At 33.2% G+C, this 23,022-nt stretch overlaps 1 protein-coding gene across 3 annotated transcripts in view; it reads right to left on the reverse strand.

The window, feature by feature from the left end:
* LOC150100402 (testis-expressed protein 10 homolog) overlaps positions 1-23,022 on the reverse strand; it is a 172,111-nt gene that overhangs the window by 16,418 nt on the left and 132,671 nt on the right. For all 3 annotated transcript variants that reach the window (XM_090402792.1, XM_090402790.1, XM_090402791.1), the window contains exons 12-14: positions 20,060-20,140; positions 15,365-15,635; positions 9,535-9,653 (exon numbers count right to left, since the gene is read on the reverse strand). In XM_090402792.1, coding sequence (XP_090258918.1) covers positions 9,535-9,653; positions 15,365-15,635; positions 20,060-20,140 — 471 coding nt within the window. The remainder of the gene's footprint in view (positions 1-9,534; positions 9,654-15,364; positions 15,636-20,059; positions 20,141-23,022) is intronic.

Raw genomic sequence — 23,022 nt, forward strand, 5'->3', positions numbered from 1 at the left:
AGGTGCAGTAATTTTATGAATTTGTGTCTGTTTTCAGCAATTAGAATGGTATCATCAACATATCTAAGATGGTTGTATTTTATACCATTGATACTGATTCCTATATTTTGTTTTTCAATCTTTTTTCATCACTATCTCACTGTAAATATTAAATAGATTTGGTGAAAGGATGCAGCCCTGTCTAACTCCTCTTTTTATTTTCACTTCAGAAGTCTCAGAGTTAAACAGCTGCATTTTCTGCTTGGAATAAATCATTTTTATAAGTTTATTTACATGAACTTCTAAGTCTAATTTTTCTAGAATATTAAACAGTTTATTGTGTTTTACTTGATCGAAGGCTTTCAGAAAGTCTATGAAGCATATGTATATGTTCCTGTTCCTTTCAAGTGATCTTTCCAGTAATATTTTTAGTTCCAGAATAGCATTAATGGTTCCCATTCCTCTTCTGAAGCCTTTCTGTTGTTCACTTAGTTCATCAGTTAAGGTTCTTTCAATTTCTTGTTAATAGTAGTTAAAAATGTGGTTTGTAACATTCATCATGAGTTTCTTGAGATATATCCTCAAAGGATGTATAGGCTACTATGACAGCACTATATGATTAATAATATAATCTCCTATCAGCAAATTTTTCTCCAAATTAGTTTTACATGTCAGTAGTCCAACAGTGTCATATCTAACATTTCAGCCTTCCTATGGGTCTTTTCCTGCCATCTTTGCATCAAACACCTGTTGCTAATATTTCCTTTCGAATTCTGACAATAATACCATCTTAGATTATTCACACATTCTTGAATGATAACAATGTCCAAGTGCCTTCCTAATAACTTCATTCTTAATAATTCTGCCATTGATCCCATCTGTTCAGGCCCTTAATTTTTCTCAGAACTCTCATATCTGTGATCTCTATTTAATCTGTTCACATGCTTTATTTTTAACACAACTATCACATAACTTAAAACTGATTTGAACTCTGTCTATTCCAAGTGTTCTGACTAATTTCTCTCTTATTACAATACAAATTTCTTCAAGTGGCTCCCCCACCATTTCAGGTTTGCCTATTCTGTTGTACATTTTCATATTTAATTTGTCATCTTAACTAATAAATGTGCCTAAATAGCTGAAAGATTTTACTTGTTCTATAGATTCTCCATTAAGAATGCAGCTGAAGATTTCTATGTTTCGGCCTATTTTCACAGCAAATTTGTTACAATTGTTTTTGGATTCAGTTAGAGAAAGTTGAAGAACTGCAATGGATGTGTTTAGGAGTATAACATCATCTGCATAAAACAAAGAGCTAAATTCGATATCTCCTATTCAGCATTAGTTTTAATGCCACTTTCTTTCATAACACAATACATATAATGATGAATAAGAGTGTAAATAATGTGTACCCTTGTCTTATACCTGATTTTACATTTAACTATCTTCCTGTATTCCCTTCAATTCTAACTGCCGATTACAATTAAATACAGATTATGTATTCATCTATATAATGGCCCATTGTCAATTGTCGTTTCATCTTCAGTTTTTATGACCTTTGATTCCCTTTACAGTGCTCTTTTCTCATTTCTAGGCATTTTCAATAGTCTCCAGAACATTTGCCACCTTACTGATATTTATCATCTATATTTGTACTGAAAGCTTCCAGCAACTTTTGTTTAGCTACTTTCACACATAGCATAGCTCTTATACATTTCTCTCTGTATTCTTTTAGGGCATCTACTGACATATTTACTAGGAAGTTTCAGTATGCTTTATTCTCCTCTAGGAGAAGAAATTGCATCTACCATGGTGTTCTTATTTTTCCATTCTTACAGACATCTTTATACATGCCTCTCTAGCTGAATCAATCAATGTTTTCTTTAGAATTTTCTATTCTAATTTCAAGGTTTGGCTCTTGTTTTCTAACTTCATTTTTGCTCGAATAACGTTTGTATAGTTGAATCTACAGTTTAGTTGTAAAAGCAGCTCAATTTTAATTATTTTTAGACTTTCTTACATGCTGTTCTTTTTAATGCAATATTTATTTTTGTCCTACTTAAAACCTCTGTCCACCCTGGTATCCCAAACTAGCATGAAGGTGTCACTATCAACAAAAACACAGCCAATGAGTCTTTCTTATTTCTTGTCTTCTCTCCACATGAACTTGTTATTAGTAATGGCCAATCAATATAATAAGCAGAAATCCAGCAAGTACTTAACATTAGTATTAGCCTTGCACCTTTGTCAAAATTTTTCTATAGGGCTGTGGGACTGATTTCCTATTCTGCTGTTTAGATCTCCAACAAGGACCACCTCTTTTTCCAATTTTTGTCAGCTACCTGTTTTAATAGCAAGAAAAATTCCCTCGCTTCTTTAGGAGAATCTTCATAGAAACAAATGAGTTTCATTGTCTATTTTTCTCTTTTGAAGTTTGTCTACATAACTATACTTGAAATTGCCATCCAGTTAAGAAGTTTATCTTCATGTTTGGTGATTAATGTTACTACTACCCCTTTCCTTGATGGTTATTGCCTGAATATAACATTCTATAGTTATTTAGTAAGATCTTACATTTTTATTTTCTTTGTTTCAGTAATACCAATTATGTCTAAGTGGTACTTGGATATACCGGTCGCAACCCACTGTCTAGACACTATTCAGGTCTCCAAAAGAGATCTGAATAAGCTATGGATGAAGTGTTCTTTTCCCTTTCTAAATTCTGTTCTGCTTCAATTCCTAACACTTTATAAATGAAATTTACCCAAACTTCTAAATGTAAGAAGAATATTCTAAGAGTGCATCAAAATCCTTCTCCAGAAGCAAGCTATTTGCTTAACAGATAACTCCCCCCCCCTCCACCCATATCTCACTGACTTCATCTGATCGCTTTCCCATAGATGCTAGATTTTGCATTCATATGGCAACCCTCAACTTTTTTGTAAATTACATTAAGATTCCTTTCTTTTCGTTTGTCTAATCACTTGCCCATACATAGCACTGTTGCGTTATAGGTCTTGAGACTTCTCTAAAAAAAAAAAAAAGGTGACGAAGAATACCTACCATTATTATTATTAGCTTTGATTGTTTTCTTAACTTTTCTAAAATGATTACATCTTGTACTCATTTCCTAACTTGCTATTTAGATCTCTAACAAGAACCAACTTTTTCTTTGTCAGTTGTCACAAACTTCTCTGCTTCTTGTTAGAATAGATAAGTTATTGTCCACAACTCTACTTGAAATTATTATATTACCTACCATTAAAGAAGTTTATCTTTATGTTTAGTATTGAATACTATAGCTACTCCTTCCTTTTTTGTGATCATTATTGCCTGAATTTAAAGCTAATATTTAGCAGTAGCTCATCTGGTTGTCTTCTTTTCAGTAACACCAACAGTGATGAACATGATGCTTCTCTAATTCCATTAATATTTCTTATAGTGCCTATCTTCAGTTCTGCTGAGGCTGGTTCTCTGATGAAAAGTGGGAGGAACTTGTTTAAACAGGTAATGCCCTAGCTGGCATGACATTTTATCATGTTGTACCATCATTTTTGTTAGTTATTTAAGCCAAATCCAAAATAAAATTTGGTCAGCTAAGTCCCAAACTGCCAGCCCAAGTGGATGCCTATTAATAGAACATTCTACAAGATGGTGAAGACTGAATCAGAAACCTGATGGTTGTCTGCATTCCTTTGCAGGCTATGTGGAGGTTTCTTTGCAGTTGAATAGCTTTGATCCTTAACCAAACACCAATGACAGTAATCTCAGTTCTTTATGAAGATAATGTTATACTTCTTAATATATCCACTACCAGTCTTATGAATTCTTTAATGAAACTGAATAAGTGTCACTGGTATGAAATAGGTATGAACAGGGGGAAACTAATTGAATTCTCAGTGAGTAACCTACAGAACAAAAATCTTTCAACTATACAAACATATATATTTTTAGTGAAGATGGCAAATTCAATAAGGAAATAAATAACAGAATAAACAAAGCAGGTGAGAAGTCATTTTAATAAATTTAATATGAAATAAAAGAAATTAGTCAATACACATAGGATCTCAGAATTAAGTTAGAAAAATAGTTGAGCAGACTATAGATCACATATAAAGGGGTTCTAAGACATTAGGGAACGAATAGTGGCAATGCAGAATCATATTAAAACGATATCAGAAATGACATGCCTAGTATTTTAAGAAAATGAGAGTATACATGTCTTAAAGAAAATGTTAACAAAACAGCGTTTTTCTTCAATGCAGAGGTAACTGCAAATCTACTTCTATTTTCTTACGCTGATGATGGTTTAAGAAATTTCAATATTTGTATAATTAAACATCTTTCCACTGTGTTCATTTTTATGTTTCAAAACAGGTGTTTGATGTCAGTATTGTTGACATCAAACACCTGTTTGATGTCAACAAATCGATGAAACATCAAGATCTAAGTGGAGTGGTGCAGTTTGTAGTGACCTGTACTATATTAAATGCCATTATACACAAATTTTGTATCTAAGTTACTTAATTTCCATATATGCTTAAACTGTGCATGTGTGTACCTGTCATTAGACAAGTAAGTGCTTTCTTTTAAGGCATATCATCCAACTATGCTTACATAATTTGATAGTTTAATGAACATTATAGCAAATGTAACATATGTTTGCTGGCAATGTGTGAGTTGCTCAAATATTAAAACTTATGAACAGAAGCACTTTTTTTTTTTTAAAGACAGGCTGTCATCATCCCTCATCTTAGTTTATGCTAAAACCTTGAAGTCCAACCAAACATATTGAAATTTCTGGAATAAACTATGTAAAGATAGGAATGAAATAACCCATTTAATAAAAGTATTTTTATAACCTGATGTTTTGCCAGCTCAAACTAGCATTATCAAAGGCATTTTTAAGATACACCAAACAGAGACTAGAATTACAATGATTTCAGAACAAGGACAGTTATGTGCATGGAAGACAACAGTGGTGCTCTCTCTCTTTCTACAATAGACAGCACCACTGTCCTTGTTCTAGAAGTCTCTGTTGAGGGTATCTTAAAAATGCCTTTGATAATGTTAGCTTGACCTTGCAAAACAGAAGGTTGTAAATACTTAGTTTAGTTATTAAACTAGCTATTTCATTCCTGTCTCTATGTAGTTTATTCCAGAAATTTCAACATGAATGTTGACTCGCCTGAGTATAACTTAGCAGTCTACTGTGGATTTTCTGTGATAGATGGGCACAGAAGCTGTTTGAACACAACATTATTTATTTAATTATTTTGAAGATATGGTACATTTACAGTTGAGGAGGTGAGACAAGATAATTAAAAGAGGAAAAATATATATACATAAAATAGCAAGGTATGGGTTTAAAGCTGAATTAGGAGAAAATGGAAGGGCTGAGTAGAAACAAAATATGTGCAAAAAAGAGAGCAAAACAGAAAACCTAAAAATTAGTTATAAGGAAAAGAGGATGAAAAATAAGGCTAATTTCTAAGACTTAATAATGAAGCCAAATTATTCTGGCTATGCCATAATCTTGAATACTTAGGCCAGATGACCAATGGGTTGAAAAGTAGTTTTTATGTTCTATTTCTTGCTACAAAAGCAATTGGTAAACCAGCAATAGTAAGCTTGATAGAAGTCATTACGGTATCAGATTTCTGACCTGAATTATAATGAGAAAAAGCACATCTATATAATGCTTGTATGTGTTCTTTGAAAAAAACTCTGAAACCAAAGACTGATTTCATTTCAGACAAATTATGGAGACTACAACTATGTTAGAAATAATTATTTTAATTTCCTGACGTTTTGACCTTCATATTAAGGTCATCTGGAGTACACACACACACATATATATACACACACATACACACAGACAAGCTATATTATTTCACAGAGTATGCAAACAAGACAATGATTTGATCAACGGTTATTCTACTGGCCTGACCTCTAGTGAAAAATAAATACATCAAAGCTATATTCTGTTTATGACAACATCAAAGAAAAAATTTTTCACATAGATAATTTTATTACAGCAAAAGGGATGTCTTAATTTAACATGAGAATTGTTATATTAGATTAGATTTAAGATCCTGAGATTACCCGCAGTCCTATTTATAATTAACTCTTAGGGGGGAAAGGTTATGTGGGTAGAATATGTGCCTTCCATATTCTTGAAATTTTTAGACTATAATTTTTGTTAAAATTAGGGTGGTCAATAAGAATTTCACAGGCCTCCTTAAATTTACATTCATATTATGTTTTGGTGTGATGTAAACAACAGATGCTTTTCCATTCAGTTCTATGTAAATTATTCAGGGAATGATCAGAAAGACCATCTATACCATAGTTATGTAACTATCCCATATTATTATTAAGAGAGACCTCCAGGGAGTCATGGACTCACTGAAGGAGGCCACATATACCTGCTGTCATACCTGTTCTTGAATTCATTCACACTACTTGCACATCCAATGACAAAAAGAAAATAGCTCTCACCCCTTCTTGATGGCATCCATTCTCAACTTCCCAGGGTGCCTTCTTGTTCTTTCCCCATTGTCCATAAAACTAAAAATTCTATTTACTAAAATCCTGTATGACCCTTTCAGAATTTTGAAAGGCTCAATCCCATCACCCCTCTTTGCTAGTGTCTGCAGTCTACAAATTCTCAATCTGTCTTCCACAAGCCTGACATCATTTTTAACACTCTCTCCACTGTATCAGAACCAAGCACAATAGTCTTATCAAGGCCTAGCTTGTAAAGAGGCAAAATGGCTTATCTTTAAGCCTCAATAAGACCTCATTTGGACTACTGTGCAAGGTTCTTCTCTCCTGGTTTCATTTCAGCATTCCAATTATCCTTTGAGTTGTATTTGCAATCTTTGCTATATGGCTGTTTAACTTCAACAACTTTAAGATTCCTAGCTTGATCAGTTTCTTCTAGCATAATCCTACCATATATGGCATTCACCACACCAAAGTGAGCTCTACATTTACTAACATTGAACTGACAGCCATTTTCTCATGACCACAATTTCAGCCAATTCAAATCCTTCTGCAAGTACTGCCTATCGTTGCATTATCATCATCAAATAGCTGTATGTCGCCCATCACATCCTTCCCAATATCATTAATGTATCAATTGAATAACAATGGACCAAAGACTGATCCTTGTGGTACATCACCGGTTACCTTAAATCTCCCATATACTACGTTTTGATATCCATCAGTCAGTTATCCTTTTATCCACAGCAATATTTCAATATCCAATCATCTTCCATGCTGTATTCTGTCAAAAGTCTTAAGTCCAAAAGTATCCATTTTCTACAAATTTTCTACAGATTGTGTATTTATTCCACCTATCTAACTCAATGGCAACTTTATCATAAATGTGAGCAAGTTGTTCAAACATGACCTTCCCTCAGTAAACCCATGCTGTTCATTGAAAAATATAGATTCTCTGTCAACCCATTTCTGCATTTGAGTCCTAACCAACTTTTCCAAAATCTTCACTACTACTCCAGAGATACTAATATGTCAACAGTCGGATACATCACTCTTTGCACCCTTGAATCCAATATGCCCAATGAATCACTGAATGCACAGCGAAGGAAATTAGAATCTTAACTTTCAAGTTATAAATTTCATTAGCCTTTCCACAGTGGATGTATTTCAACATGTCATGTTCAATAACATAATATATATGAATTATCATGCTATACTGTCAGAACAATTTAGTCATGCAGAGCATACAGTCATTTCATACCCAGGGTTTGCTGGAAGATTACTTTACTCAAAAACAGATTTATCAAAAGAATGAAAAATATTACTATAATGTCCAACTGTAAGCAGATTAGACAGGTTATGCTTATCCTCAACTGTGGGAAATAATATTACTTAACATTCCTCAGTGCTTTTTTCCACACTAAAACTCATGATTGTGTACTGAGGATGCTCACAAAACAGTGCATGAAACTTTAATATTAAATTATTTTTGTTAAGTAATTTATTTTTAATTATCCTTTTTTTCTTGCATCTGGATAAAACAATTACTCTTGCTGCATTGAGATCGCAGACACTAACCTGTGCTTAATATGTTAACAGAGTAGTTGTTTCTTTGTGCATCTATGTTGAGAACATCAGAACAGTAACACACTACTACTACAGTTTGGATTTAACTGCCTCCCCCCCCCATCACTACTACTGAATAAACTTCATTTTTTTCCCCTCCACTGAAAGTATCACTTCTATAAAACAAAAATCAGGCTATTCTTTGACTTTCAGGATAAAAGAAAAAGTGGAATACATAAGAATGCACTACAAACCTTTTTTAAAGAGAACAAAGTCTAGAAACAAAAGAGAATAATACTGAGTTCTCAGATACCACAAGGAAGAAGAATATATACTGTCTTTGTTAGACAAATTAGTGCCTGAGAAAGATCTAGTCGACTATGAAGAAACTACTTATTTATGCCAAAATATAACAATAAAATGAGGTAAAAAAAAACTGTTTTAAGAAATTTTTGCATTCGGTGAACATGCAGATGATAAATTTATACAAAACAAGACAACTCCAGGATGTCAGGTGAACCATACGTAAAAAATAATGATTGGGCTATAAAGGAACTTCACAGGTGAAACATAAAAATGTAATTTCATTGTATAAAATTATTTGTAGTTCAGCACAGTAAAGAAGAAAAGGACTACTCATCCAAGGCTGATTTTCTCAGTGTGAGAATGCTGAAGGGAGGTATAAATGTCTACATCTTATATTGTAGGCTGTTCTATAAGTTAAAAAACCAGAAAGTCTCATTTTGTGAAACTCCCAAAAACTTCTTTAATGAGTGGAAATAATAAGCAAAATTAATGGATTCTTGAACCAACATACAGTTCAACTGACAACCGGGTTGGATTGTTTGAATCCAACATTTGAATCCTACTCTGATATGAATGTTTATTCATGTTTTTAGGATGACAGATGATGATCACCAGTGTGAGACTACACCCTGTTTACTGAAGGTCTGGAGCGACAGTTCTATGGCTGTTCTCAAGAACAGAATTTCTGGATTTCTACCTCTTAGCTCAGCCATGGTACTAACATATTATAGCCTTTTGTGGGATTCACATGAAATCGTTTTAAAAAGATATTTAAAGTAAAAACAATACAACTAAGATAACGAAGAAAAAAAAATTGAAGGCTCAATTCTGGAATTCTTACTAAACAGGCCCTAGAATACAAGAGCTTTAAGCACTCATGAATAATTAATTTCAATTATTATTTCTGCAATGCTGTTGTGGTAATTACAAAATGTGTTATGTTACAGCTCCATTACTAACTTACAAAACATTAAGAGTTTTTTAAATAGAAAAAAATAATGATAGTGAAGTACAACATGTACTGCAAAAAAACTAAAATGGCTGTATATTTTCATTTGGACAGGAGATCGAGATATTCATACATTACTTCAGAATCACTATGGAAATTTAGGAGTTTTAAGATTTTAAGCTTCTATTGCAGATATTAAATGTACTAATTTGAAGTATTTTTCTTACCTCCAGTTCTTCCAGGATACTGACTGTAGTAACAATTTGTTCGGTTCTGAATACTCCTGATTTTACTAGTAGCAATAGCATAGCACCAATGTACTGAGCCAGTTCTACAGATGCTACCTCTACAAAAGAAGAAAATATCAAAATGCATGTATTTGCATAAAATTTCAAATTATATATATAAAATAGACTGTTTTGAGATAATAGATACAAGGAGATCTCAAATATGTACTAGTAAACTTATGTTATTCCAAATAAATGTTTCAGGTTCTTCTGGAAAGAAAATACACTCAACACACACTCGATGAACAGCAATGAGTGGTATGATGTACTTCCAAATACAATGGAATTACATTGTATTTGGAATAATGATGCTGCTATTTGGAATTACAGCCAAAGCAACCAAGACTATGATGCCAGTTTATTAAACAGTGCATTAATTAACAGACATAATATTCAGGCCTGTTTGCCTGTTTTATGGGATGAAATAACTTAAGCTTTCAAGAAATAGGTTAACTCATCTTCAAATGAAAAAAATCTTATAAAGATTCTTTGCATCTTAGACAGGATATGAACCCAGGTTTTACCAAGCAAAGGGCATCATTGATACAATTAAACTATGAAGGCTTTCAATGATTAGTATCTAACTTATAACAATAGTTTAAATAACAATTTTAATATTATAATTTCAATAATTTAATAATAAACCACTCACTAAAAGACATGCTCCTACAAATTTAGACATTTTGGACAAATTGGAAGAAAAACAGAAATTGTCCATCTGCGTTAGATGCCCTGGGATGGCAGACTAAACAACTTCAACTGTATCACATTGTCAAAAATCTGGCAAGTTTTCAAGAAACTTGCCAGATGTGTGTTTGAACTTCAGTAAGAACTGAAAGCTTAGTTCTTAAGAACTTCAGCAAGATTCAATCACCACATCCATAGAGGGTACCAGTTAAGACTGTAGAAGCTGACCTGTTGAAATCAGTATACCTGTGTGCATAAACGTTGCATATTTCTTTGTGCCCATGAAGATGCCTTGGTGAACAAGGTGAAAGTGCCTTACTGATTAGTAAAAGTGTTATGTGTGTTTTCTCTATTAAACATCAATATGAGTTTAATATACAAAATTCAGAAATAAGAATTAAAACTGTGTCACATGAATATTTTACAAATAAAAATATAATTATATTATTTCATTTAGTAGCTACAAGTATGAATCATTCACATCCATGCATATCTAAAGAAAAATATGCATGGATGCAAATTATCTATATTTTTATTTTTGGATTCATGGCTGATGCTGCAGAGAATATTTGAAGAAAGTCACCTCTCACTACTGAAAAAGTACCAGTCAGAGTTCCACAGCAATAATTAACGTATTTAAAGAAAAAGGCAGATGTTTATCTAAATGATGCCATAGTTGAGATGGTATTATCAAAACTGCCATAATATTTAAATTGCAAAATGATGCTTGCTTTCACAGTTTGGATTTGTTGATGATTAACTAGGTGTAGTCATTAATAAAACTGAGATATAGACTGTAATATTAATAACAAATTACTTATTTATGTGAATATTTCATTAGTCATAACACTAATGGCTTTTCCACTTGTCTTTGGCAGCTTATTGTTGATACTTGGTATACTAGGTCATTATCATCATCAATTTCCTACTATGTACCCTGTCAAGGCTATTATGACAACACTGCATGATTAAGTTGACATTATTTGAATTAATCTCCTATCAACGATTTTCCTCCACTTTAGGATATTACTTGTCAGCACTCCAATATTGTCAATATCTAGCATTTTGTACTTCTAAGGCACTTGTGACTGAATCAATCCATCTAGACCCTTTCTGGGTCTCTTTTGTTTCATCTTGGCATCAAACACCTGTTTTGCTAACCTTTCCTCATCCATTCTATTTAAGTGGCCATACCACATTCTTGAATACTAACAATGTCAAGTTCCTTTCTAATATCTTCTGCCATTGATGACACCTGTCCACTCCCTTAATTTTTCTCAGAACTCTCTTTTCTGTGGTCTATAGTCTTTGATTCAAGTGATCTATTTCTAACTAAAATCTCAGATCCAAACTGAAAACTGATTTGAATGTCTTGCATACTGCTAGGCTCTTGTATATGAGTAAATATATGGCTTTCTTGTATATGGCTAATTTATTTTCATTGATATAAATTTATTCTGAAAATAAACCCCAACTCAACATCACCAGAGTTAAAGATCGGTACTATCAACGTAAGAAGCCTGAATGGCAAAGAAATGGAGCTAGCTGAGGAATTAGATAAGTACCAGATCGACATAATAGGGGTGACTGAAACAAAAAAGACCTCACCAGTTTTGGTCTTTCTGAGCAATAAATACAAAATGTTATATTCAGGCAATGACAATCAAGGAAAAGAAGGAGTAGCCATAGTATTCAACACAAAATACAAGGCTAATCTTCTTGAATGGCAGTCAGTCTCAAGTAGAGTAATGTGGGCAAATATGAGAATGGGGAACTGGACAATGAGACTTATTTGTGCCTATGGTCCCACAGAAGGTTCTACTAAGGTAGAAGTGGAGGAATTTTTTGAGGCTTTAGAAAAAGCAACTGACACAATGAAAAATGAAAAGTTGGTCCTTGTTGGGGATCTAAATAGCAGAGTAGGAAATGATTGTGAGACATACAAAAATATTTTGAGAAAATTTGGAGAAAAGAGCAAAGCTAATAATAATGGCAAATATCTATTGGATTTCTGCTCAGGACGTGGACTGGTTATTACTAACACCATGTTCCAACATAAAACTGTGCACAAATTCACATGGAGAGAAGAGGCTAGGAATAAGAAAAGCCTCATTGACTATGTTATTGTTGATAGTGTTGTTTTCTCCCTGGTGCAGGACACTAGAGTGTACAGAGGATTTCAAATTGGAAGTGATCACTATTTAGTCTTGAGCAGGATAAAATTGAATTTCATATTGAAAAGAATAACATGTAAGAAAGTTTTAAAGCGAATAAAAGTTGAGCAGCTCTCAGATGTGAACTGTAGACTAAAATACACAAAGATTATTGAAGAAAAAATGAAAGAGTTTGAGAACAGGAATCAAACCTTGGAGATTCAGTGGCAAACTCTGAAGAAAACATTGATTGATTCTGCCAGAGAGGCATGTGGTGAGGTTATCTGTAAGGATAAAAAAATCAGAACTCCCTGGTGGACACAGGAAGTTAAAGACGCAGTGAAGGAAAAGAAGAAAGCATACCAAAAGTTCCTGTCAAATAAGTCAGCTTGTGCTCTTAGAGAATATAGAGACAAATGCAAGAATGCTAAACACTGTGTAAAACTAGCTAAACAAAAGTCATGGGAGGACTTTGGCAAGAATATAGAGAAGGTGGCAAAATATTCTGGAGGTTGTTGAAGAAGCTTAAGAATGGAGGAAAGAGTGCTGTAAAAGGAATTAGAGATGATAAAGGTGACATGAAAACGGAACAAAAAGATATCCTTGAAGTATGGAGTAATTACTTTGAAAAACTGCTAAATGAAACAAGCAGTGATGACAGCACAGTGGTAAAAAACACTGACCAGGCATGCAGTCAGGAATACATATCATACTTTAAGTAGAAAAAGCCATCAAAATCTTGAAATGTGGAAAGGCAGCAGGAGTAGATGATATTCGACCAGAAATGCTGAAGTATGGTGGTATAAGAGTCTTACAGTGGCTGCACTGCATAGTTCAGAAAGCCTGGACAGAGGGACGAATTCCCGATGATTGGAGTAGAGCTCTCATAGTACCCATATATAAAAAGGGAAATAAAACTGAATGTGAGAATTACAGAGGTATTTCCCTACTGAGTGTTCCTGGCAAGATCTATGCAAGTATACTTGAGAAACGATTGAGAAGAATTGTGGAAGAAAAGCTTGGTGAAGAACAAGCTGGATTCAGGCCAAATAGAGGCTGTCAGGATCAGATCTTCACTGTACGACAAATAGTGGAGAAAGCATGGGAATATAACAAAGATCTGTATTTAAGTTTTGTCGATCTGGAAAAGGCATATGACAAGGTGCCAAGAGAGAAGCTATTCAATACGCTGCAGTTATATGGTGTCGATGGGCCATTATATCAAGCAATACTTAGTCGTTATTTGAGTTGTAAGTCAGCAGTTAGAATTGAAGGAAGTACAGGAAGATGGTTTAATGTTAAATCTGGTGTGAGACAAGGATGTACATTATCCCCTCTGTTATTCATTATCTATATGGATCACATTATGAAGAAAAGTGGTATTAAACCTGATATCAAAATTGGAGATGTTAATGTCAGCTCTTTGCTTTATGCGGATGATGTTATACTTCTAAATAAATCTGCTACAAGTCTGCAAGATTCTCTGACTAAATTGAATAGCTGTTGTAATAGATATGGTATGAAGGTCAGCAATAAAAAGACAAAGACAATGAAAATAGGCAGAATCATTGAAAATGTCAACTGTGTTGTGAATGGAGAACCTGTGGAACAAGTAAAACATTTCAGCTATTTAGGCACGATTTTTACTGAAGATGGTAAATTAAATATAGAAATAGACAATAGAATCAGCAAAGCTGGTATGGTGGGAAGTCAATTGAATAAATTCATATGGAATAAGAGAGAAATCAGTCGGAACACTAAGTTAGCTGTGTACAAGACAGTGTTCAAACCAGTTTTAACTTATGGATCTGAGAGCTGGGTCAGAAGTAAAACACTTGACCAAAGACTAGAGACCACGGATATGAGAGTCCTGAGAAAGATTATAGGCATGAACAGATGGCATCAATGGCAATATCATATTAAAAACGAGGATATTAGGAAAGAACTTGACATTGTCAGCATCCAGGAATGCGTTAGCAGAGCTAATCTCAGGTGGTATGGTCACTTAAACAGAATGGGCGAGGAAAGACTAGCAAAGCAAGTGTTCTCTGCCAGGTTGGCAGCAAAACGACCCAGAGGAAGACCAAGATATAGGTGGATTGATACGGTACAAAATGCTTTAGACGATAGAAATATAAGATCTGATAATGTTGGAGTCTTGACAAGTAACACACTGATTTGGAGGAAAATTGTAGATAGGAAATTAAAAATGATGTAATTTTTTTCATGTAGTACTATCATATCCTGTACACCCCTTGAGGGTACATGGCAGGAATTTGATGATAAATTTATCCAACTGGCTCTCTGCCACAGCAGCTTTGCTTATTCTATTGCTATCTTCACTGAAAACTGTGCATAAATATTTTACTTGTTCTATAGCTTCTCCATTAAGAATGCATCTCAAATGTTCTATGTTCCTGTCTATTTTCATAGTTTTGGTCTTTTTATTGCTTATGTTCATTTGGTATGAATTTCATTTATAAATTATAAGTGAAAATTGCTACCTTCAATTTAATTCCAAAAAAATTAATAAATTACATTATACCAAAAGTGCTTCCATATGTTTAATTTTAATTGTCAAAGATAATTTTCCACACATAAAAAATATGACTTCATCAAAACTTAAATAATGATCTGTGAAACTAATTAATAAAAACAACTAAGCGCTAAAGAAAAGTATCTGAAAAACCGTATAAAGTATGTTCTATTTTCAAATATAACTGCATTTTAATATGGGAAAATCCTTGTAAGCAAATTATCCAGACAGGAAAATATATATGATGGCTCAGTGGCCACGTAAATTAGCATCAGAAAAACCTAATTAATGCTATAACAGGATGGCCACTCCTATCTGTGGTGAGGGAAAAAAAAAAAATATATATATAATACTGTAATTAAGTAAAATATAAATAAAGCAATAACATACTCACCACTTGCCCAGTGGCCAATAATTTCACAAACTACAGCTCCATTAGAAGTCCCAATAAACTCGAGAACAGGTTTTAAGACACTGTATTTCCTTTCAATATCTGGTGGAAAAAGAGGTGTAGCTATCTCATGAAAAAGAAGAGCAACAGTGAGTTCTGAAAGCCAGTGCCAACATTCTCCATTTTGATCTCTAGGAGAAACATGAGGTGACAATGCCTTGATTAAATTTAGAATTGCAGCAGAAGAATGAGCATAAAAACATGTACACGATGCCTGAAAATTTTAGATAAGAATATAATTCTCACAACAAACAAAAATTAAATAAATAAAAATAAAATAGAGAAATAAAATTGATTAATTTGAAGCCTTCAACATAATTAATCCTATATATATATATATACAGGGTGTTCGGGATAAATTTGACAGTTTCGTAAGGAAAAAGAAAATCTTCTTTGTATCTATTAAATTTAATGAATTGACAAAAAAACATTACAGGCAGAGTTAATTACAATATTATCAACAAGATTTACTCAAAATAACCACCATTAGCATCGATCACAGCTTCAATTCTGCTTTGGAACCTCGAACAAGCTGATGCTACAGTCTCCCTGGGAAGGGCCGCAAAAACTGTTTTAATTTTATCCATTAACTGGGCTTTTGTATTACTGGAAGTGCGATTGGTGTCTTTTTCAACTGCGCCCCATACAAAATAATCCATGGGGTTAAGGTCTGGGGAGTTTGGAGGCCAAACATTTGGACTGGTGAAGTCGTAGAAATTTTCAGACAACCATTTTTGACTTTTCCCAGAGGTGTGGCAAGGGGCCGAATCCTGCTGCCATACATACGGCCTACCATTGGCTACCCTTGTTATCCAGGGCTTGACTACAGTTAGCAACTCCACGAACAAAGCCCGAATTCCAATGCCAGGGTTCTTCAACACCTGTTCCTGCAGATTTGCGAGGAATTCTGCTGTACGAACGCAATCAGATCGTCTGCTAGGGATCTTCTTGCTACATCCTCGTAGTCACCATTGCAAGTCTCTAGTTCATGCCTGATTGTTTTTACTGTATTCAGGGAGCATTGGGCAGCAGTCGTAATATCCTTATTTTGATGGCGGGCACGAATCATCATGATACAAGTTATTCTCTTCCATGATTCAGGTGGGTTCCAGCTATCCATCCTTTCTGACATCTTGTATATGAATGAAGAAGGGTCCAAACTTTTAAATGAAGAGAAGTGTGTGTTAATACATGTAACTTACGGAAAAATATAATTAATTATAAATATGTCAAATTTATCCCGAACACCCTGTATATACAGGGCTTTTTTTTCAGCTAGAACGTGTTCTGGTAAACCTTTCTGGACCGTTCCGGCTAAAAAAAAAAAGCCCTATATATATATATATATATATATAGGGCTTTTTTTCAGCCGGAAAGGTCCAGTCACAAGATCGTATTCAAGAAGATTGGAGAAGAGCTCTTGTAGTTCATGTATCTATAAAAAAGGGGAATAAAGCTGAATTTCTCTACTAAGCATTTCAGGTAAAATTTATGCATGCATGCTTGAAAAGAGGTTAAGAAAAATTGTGGAAGAGAATTTTTGGAGAAAAACAACCTTGTTCAGGCCAAATAGAGGTTGTCAAAATCAGATTTTCACTTTACGACAAATAGTTGAGAAATCATGGGAATATGACAAGGATCTGTACTTAAGTTTTGTAAATTGGGAAAAGGCATATGACAAGGTACCCAGAGGAAAGCTTTTCAAAACACTATAATGATATGGAGTAAATGGAATATTATACAGAGCAATACATAGTCTATATTTAAGTTGTAAGTCAGCAGTTAGAAATGAAGAAAATGTAGGAATATGGTTCGATGTAAAATCAGGGGTAAGATAAGGATGCACATTATCTCCATTCTTATTCATCATCTATATGTATTGTATTATAAAAGAAAGCGGCACTAAACCTGATATTAAAATCATAGATATTAAAACTTAGCTCTCTTGCTTTATGCAGATGATGTTGTATTCCTAAATACATCCAGTTCAAGTCTCCAGGGTTCTCTAACTAAAGTGCACAACTGTAACAAATATGGCATGAAAATCAGCAATAAAAATACTAAAACTATGAAAATAGGCAGGAACATAAAAGACTTTCAAGACTCAATGGAAAAGCTATAGGACAAGTAAAATATTTCAGCTACTTATGCACAGTTTTTAGTGAAGATAAATAAAATTTGGAAATAGACAACAGAATAAGCAAAGCTGATATGGTTAGAAGCCAAATGAATAAATTTATATTAATTTGGAAAGAATTTGTTTGCAAACTATAAATAACTAACCAATAATAAACAGCCACTGTATATATTTGGTAGCTAAGTAAATAACTATAGGAAGGGACTAATCCAATGAACTAATACGGCTGATCAGGTAATTCATTTAGGTGTGGCAGGAATACATGTCGGTTGAAGGAGCAGCAAATCATCATGTAAAATTTGTTGTACTTGTTATGTGCATTTATTTCTCTGTTTTATTTATATTTCATTTGGTTTACTAAGAATTATCTTTTATTCACTGATGATCAGTATATGCTTTTTACATAGTAATAAATGCATAAATAGTTTGTATTAGATTGCAAACAGAAAGTATGCAATCCTGTATACTTTTTGTGAATGTGTGTGTGTGTCAATGGCTTTTCTGTCTTATCAATAATAGATATCTGCATATGCTAGTATTTTGCTGTAGTTCAACCACTTTTTATAATACATAGATGGATTCAGTTTTATTCAGGAATAGATGAATTTTTAGTACATCTGTTCTTTCCAAAGACTGGAATAAAAATGCTCTTATACCATGAAAAACATTCCATCCTCAACTGACACTACACAGCGAAGCAAGATAAACAAGTAGTTTTATTATATCACTAAATACAGTATACAGAGACATTTACCATCTATGTACTATATTTAGCAACAATTAGAGACAAATGGAATGACACTGCATAATGAACAACACTCCCCTCCCACAGATGCTGCATGCAAGCAAAACGGATTTATTGCACCACTAAACATAGTATCTAACTAAACACATTTATCCTAACATCCTCATTCAAATTTTTAGTCACTGAAAATATGTGTAGCAGCTGGTTATAATGCAGTTACTGGGTACAGAAAACATACAATTTATGTAAAGCAAATTTTCTAAGCAAATAAAGATGCAAATGCATTTGTGTATATAATTGAAATCAGTTTAAATGGCATTTGAGGTTTTCAATATCATTAAGACATTTCATAAGTATTAATTTTACAAATAAAACTCAATAAAAAAAACATGCCATACAAGCTTTGTGAAAATTCAACTGCTCGACATGGCATACATACAGTAAAGTTAGTTCCACCAACAGTTTCCACATGTGGCACTACCTAGTGCATACGTGTTAATGTTGCCCTTTTTTCATCTAGGTATAACCTGCAGAATTGTGAGCACTAAATTAATTCGCTTAAATTCATATATCTACAAAAATTCGCCACCAACTGCATGAGTTCAAGTAACTGTACTGTTTAGACAGCAGATATTCTAAACAGATATGGCTCTGCAACTTGTTGATGTCAGCATCAGTTTGTCCACATGCTGCAGGCTAAAAGTAAATAATTCACGTGTATTACTATTATATTAAGTATATCATGTTGGAATGGGTTAGAGTAAAATTGGAGTGGAGACTGGAGAAATTACTAAATAAAATAAGTGACAAGCATGATTTATCATATAATTTGTTCAAAAATTATTGACAGTAAATGATAAATTCTGAAAGCAAACATTTTGTGCACAGTTAATAGGCATGTGAATTCCTTTTTTGAACCAGTGTGTGCATGCACACATGCTCAGCTTAGAGGTAACATTTATAAAAACATATCCCTAAAAAATACTTTAACATAAAATAATAATCTTCATAATTTCATTTCATAAATTGTGGTTTACTAATTTATTGTGTGTTGAAATGAATATTTATCCAGAATTATTACACAAGGTACATATTATTTAGAAGTATTCTGTTTCTCATCCTCTTTCCTTCATTTCCACATAGGCTCAGAAAACTTTTAATCTGTCAGCTTGTTAACCATTCTTTTCAGTCACAAAATTGGTGGAGTTAATACCTATTTCTGATTACACTAATGAGTAATGTTAATACCTTTCTTTTGTTGCATTTGAAGATGAAGCATATATTACTTAGAATTGCTTTAAAATACTGTTTTGATTATTTATTTCTCATGTGTTCTTGTCTATTTCTGTCATCTAGCAATACCTTTATGAAAGACTTGATCAAAATAAAAACAGCTCATCACATAACAAACTATCCTTTCTGTGTTCAGCAAGTTATAAGTAAATAATTAATGAATGACAACAAATATGAAACTGTCATCTGGATTGATAACTTTATGTGTTGAAAGTGGCAATGAGAATAAGGTAACTATTGTACATGAGCTGAATGCAGCAATGAGAAGGAAAACTTGGAAACTCCAAACCATTTACTTCTGATCCTTCAAATCCTAAGAAAATTTCTTAGTATGTCTATAATATCTTTATTAATAATAATAGAAACACTTTTAAGATTACTGTGATCCTGAAACTAATTCATCTTAAAATTATATAACCAATTTCTAAATTTTTAGTAATAGATTGTTATCTGAAATACTCACAAATAACTGCAAGAGATAACTTTGGAAACATGCATCAACATTTTTGAGATCTGGAAACTGAAGTAATGCCTGGATAATTATCTGTGATGGGGAAAAAAATTGATATATAAACTTTTTTACTAATAATTTCTTCAAACCCGAGGAAAAGTTTTTAAAGCAATGCTTAAAAGCCATCCCTCAAGCCACTTCATCTCTCCAGCAAAACTTTTTTTTTACCACAAATTAGTATTAATGAAGTGTAAAGCACAAAAGAAAATGTACCATATTAGTTTTAAAATTTTGCACCATAATATGGAAAAAAAAAGTTATTATATACTTACTTTTTCCATACAAAAAGAGCAATTTAGTGAAAAAAATTTTAAGAACAGGATGAACTCCTAAAACGGCTACATTCAATGGTTCTTTAGTGTTTATTTGTAATTTGCATGTGGTTTAACAAGAAATGACATTTTTATTATCTATATTTGAAACATAAAATTATATTTCATGGAAAGTAAGTATACATACATACATCAAGACAATATAAAAAAAGGAAGATTAAGATATTCTGGATGTCTGGAGTAATTACTTTAAAAAAATTATTTAATGAGATAAGAAGTTACTGAACAGTGGCAGAAAATATTCAAGAGAAATGCAATCAAGAGTACACACAATAGATGAAGGGAAAAAAAAAATCAAAAACTTGAAATATGGAAAGTTAGCAGAAAAGATTCACTAGAAATGCCCAAATATGAAAATATACTGCATAAATTAGAAGTGTCTGAATGACTGGAGTGGTACTCTCATAGTACCCATATGTTTAAAAAGGGAAAATGTATGGATTGTATGTATGGATTACAGAGGAATTTCTCTACTGTGTTTTCAAGGGAAGATTTATGCAAGCATACTTGAGGAGAGGCTAGAAAACAGAAGAGATACTTGATTGGGAAAGAACAAGCAGGATTCAGACCAAATAGGAGTTGTCAGGATCAGATTTTAAGACAAATATTTGAGAAATCATATGGGGAAAATAACAATGATCTGTATTTAAATTTTGTAGATTTGGAAAAGGCATATGACAAGGTGCCAAGAAAAAGCTGTTCAGGACATTACAATTATACAGAGTAAATCAACATAATTCATCTCCAACATGGATCATGTGATGAAGGAGAGTGGCATTAAATCTGATATCAAAATAATTGATATTCAACTTAACTACTTTATGCAGATGATGCTATACTCTTAAATAAATCCAGTATTTACTTTGCTTTATGTGCATGGACAAATAACATATCCAGTGTAAGTCTAAGATTCTTTTTTAAACAAAACTACATAACAGCAGTAATGCATTTTGTCATGGAAATTAGCAAATAAAAAACCAAATCTATGAAAATAGGTATGCAAGAATGTTTAAAACATTATCTGCATTCTCAGTGGAGAACTTATAGGGCAAGTAAAATAGTTCAGCTATTTAGGCACAATCTTTAGTGAAGATGGTAAATTAAATATGAAAATAGACAACAGAATTGGTAAAGATGGTATGGTGGAAACCAGTTTTATTTATATGGAATAAGAGAAATTAGCCAAAACAATAAACTAGCTGTATACAAGATAGTGTTCAAACCAATTTGAACTTATAGATCAGAATGTTGGGTTTAGAAATATGACAATTCATCAAAAACTGGAAATTACAGATATCAGAGTTCTGAGAAAAATTAAGGGAGTGAACAGATAGTGAATGGCAGAATTATATTAAAAATGAAGACATTAGGAAGGAACTTGACATTGTTAGCATTCAATAATGCATGAGCAGAGTTAATCTAAAGGTCATTTAAATATAATGGGAGAGAAAATGTTAACAAAATAGGTGTCTGATGCCAAGATGGCAAGAAGACCAAGATCTAGGTTGACTGATGCAATCAGAAATGCCCCAGACAACAGAAATATAAGATCTGACAATACTGGAATGCTGAAAAGTGAAAAATTTTGGAGAGAAAACTGTTGATAGGAGATTAGTAATAATGAACTCAGCACTTAAAAATCTATAAGAATCAATTATTACTTCTCAGACAACTTTTCCATTGCAGGCCTATGTTATTTTCAATAGAACTGAGGCGAGTGCAAACAATAGTTGGATGGTGTGCTTTTATCACCTTTCTTTGGTTGTTTCATGCTGAAGGACAGATGAGTATGAGAGATTGTAAAGACAACACAGGATGCATTATTAAAACACTTAAGGAATAGAACAACGTAGTTAAGGATATAAATTAAATTAAACTTTAATAAATATTTTCCGATACTAAAGATCAACCACTTCCCCTAGACCTACCTGGTGTATACCAGGTCCCTTGCAGTTGTAATCTGTCTTACTTTGGCCAAACAGGCAGGACAGCGAATATCAGAATTTCTGAACACAAGGACTACATCCGGTTTCACAAGTACAGCCATTCTGGTCTTGCGGACCATGCTCTGGATACACGCCACAGAATACGGTGGAAGAAAGCTACAGTAATACACCGTAGCAAATACAAATACGAAAGACTGTTTATGGAATCAGCCTCAGCCCTAAGAAATTCTTCAAACCTCAACAAATTTGGTTGTATGCGACTGCCCCAAATTTGGGAGGCTTACATCAGCAGACCTTCAGCCCAACGGCCAAGAAAGCCCGCTAGAGGGCACCATCAGGACTTTTAGGAGAACAATAGCTTCATCTCTTCATTCCCAGTTACTGTGTTTGCAGTGCCTACGTGCACGTGCTTTTTTTGTAAGTTCCTTTAGAAGATGGCAATGTGACATTGCCGAAATATCGGAAAATATTTATTAAAGTTTAATTTAATTTATATCCTTAACTACGTTGTTCTATTCCTTAAGTGTTTTAATAATGCATAACCAACGTATAAGCCTGTCTACGAGAAACACAGGATGCATGTTTAGTTCAAGAGCACAAGCTTAAAGCATAACCTTTGAGACTATAAGCCTTGTTG

The sequence above is a fragment of the Typopeltis vanoorti genome, chromosome 13 (assembly GCF_054136105.1).
Source record: "Typopeltis vanoorti isolate ZY-2024b chromosome 13, IOZ_Tvanoo_1.0, whole genome shotgun sequence".
Lineage (NCBI taxonomy): Eukaryota > Metazoa > Arthropoda > Arachnida > Uropygi > Thelyphonidae > Typopeltis > Typopeltis vanoorti.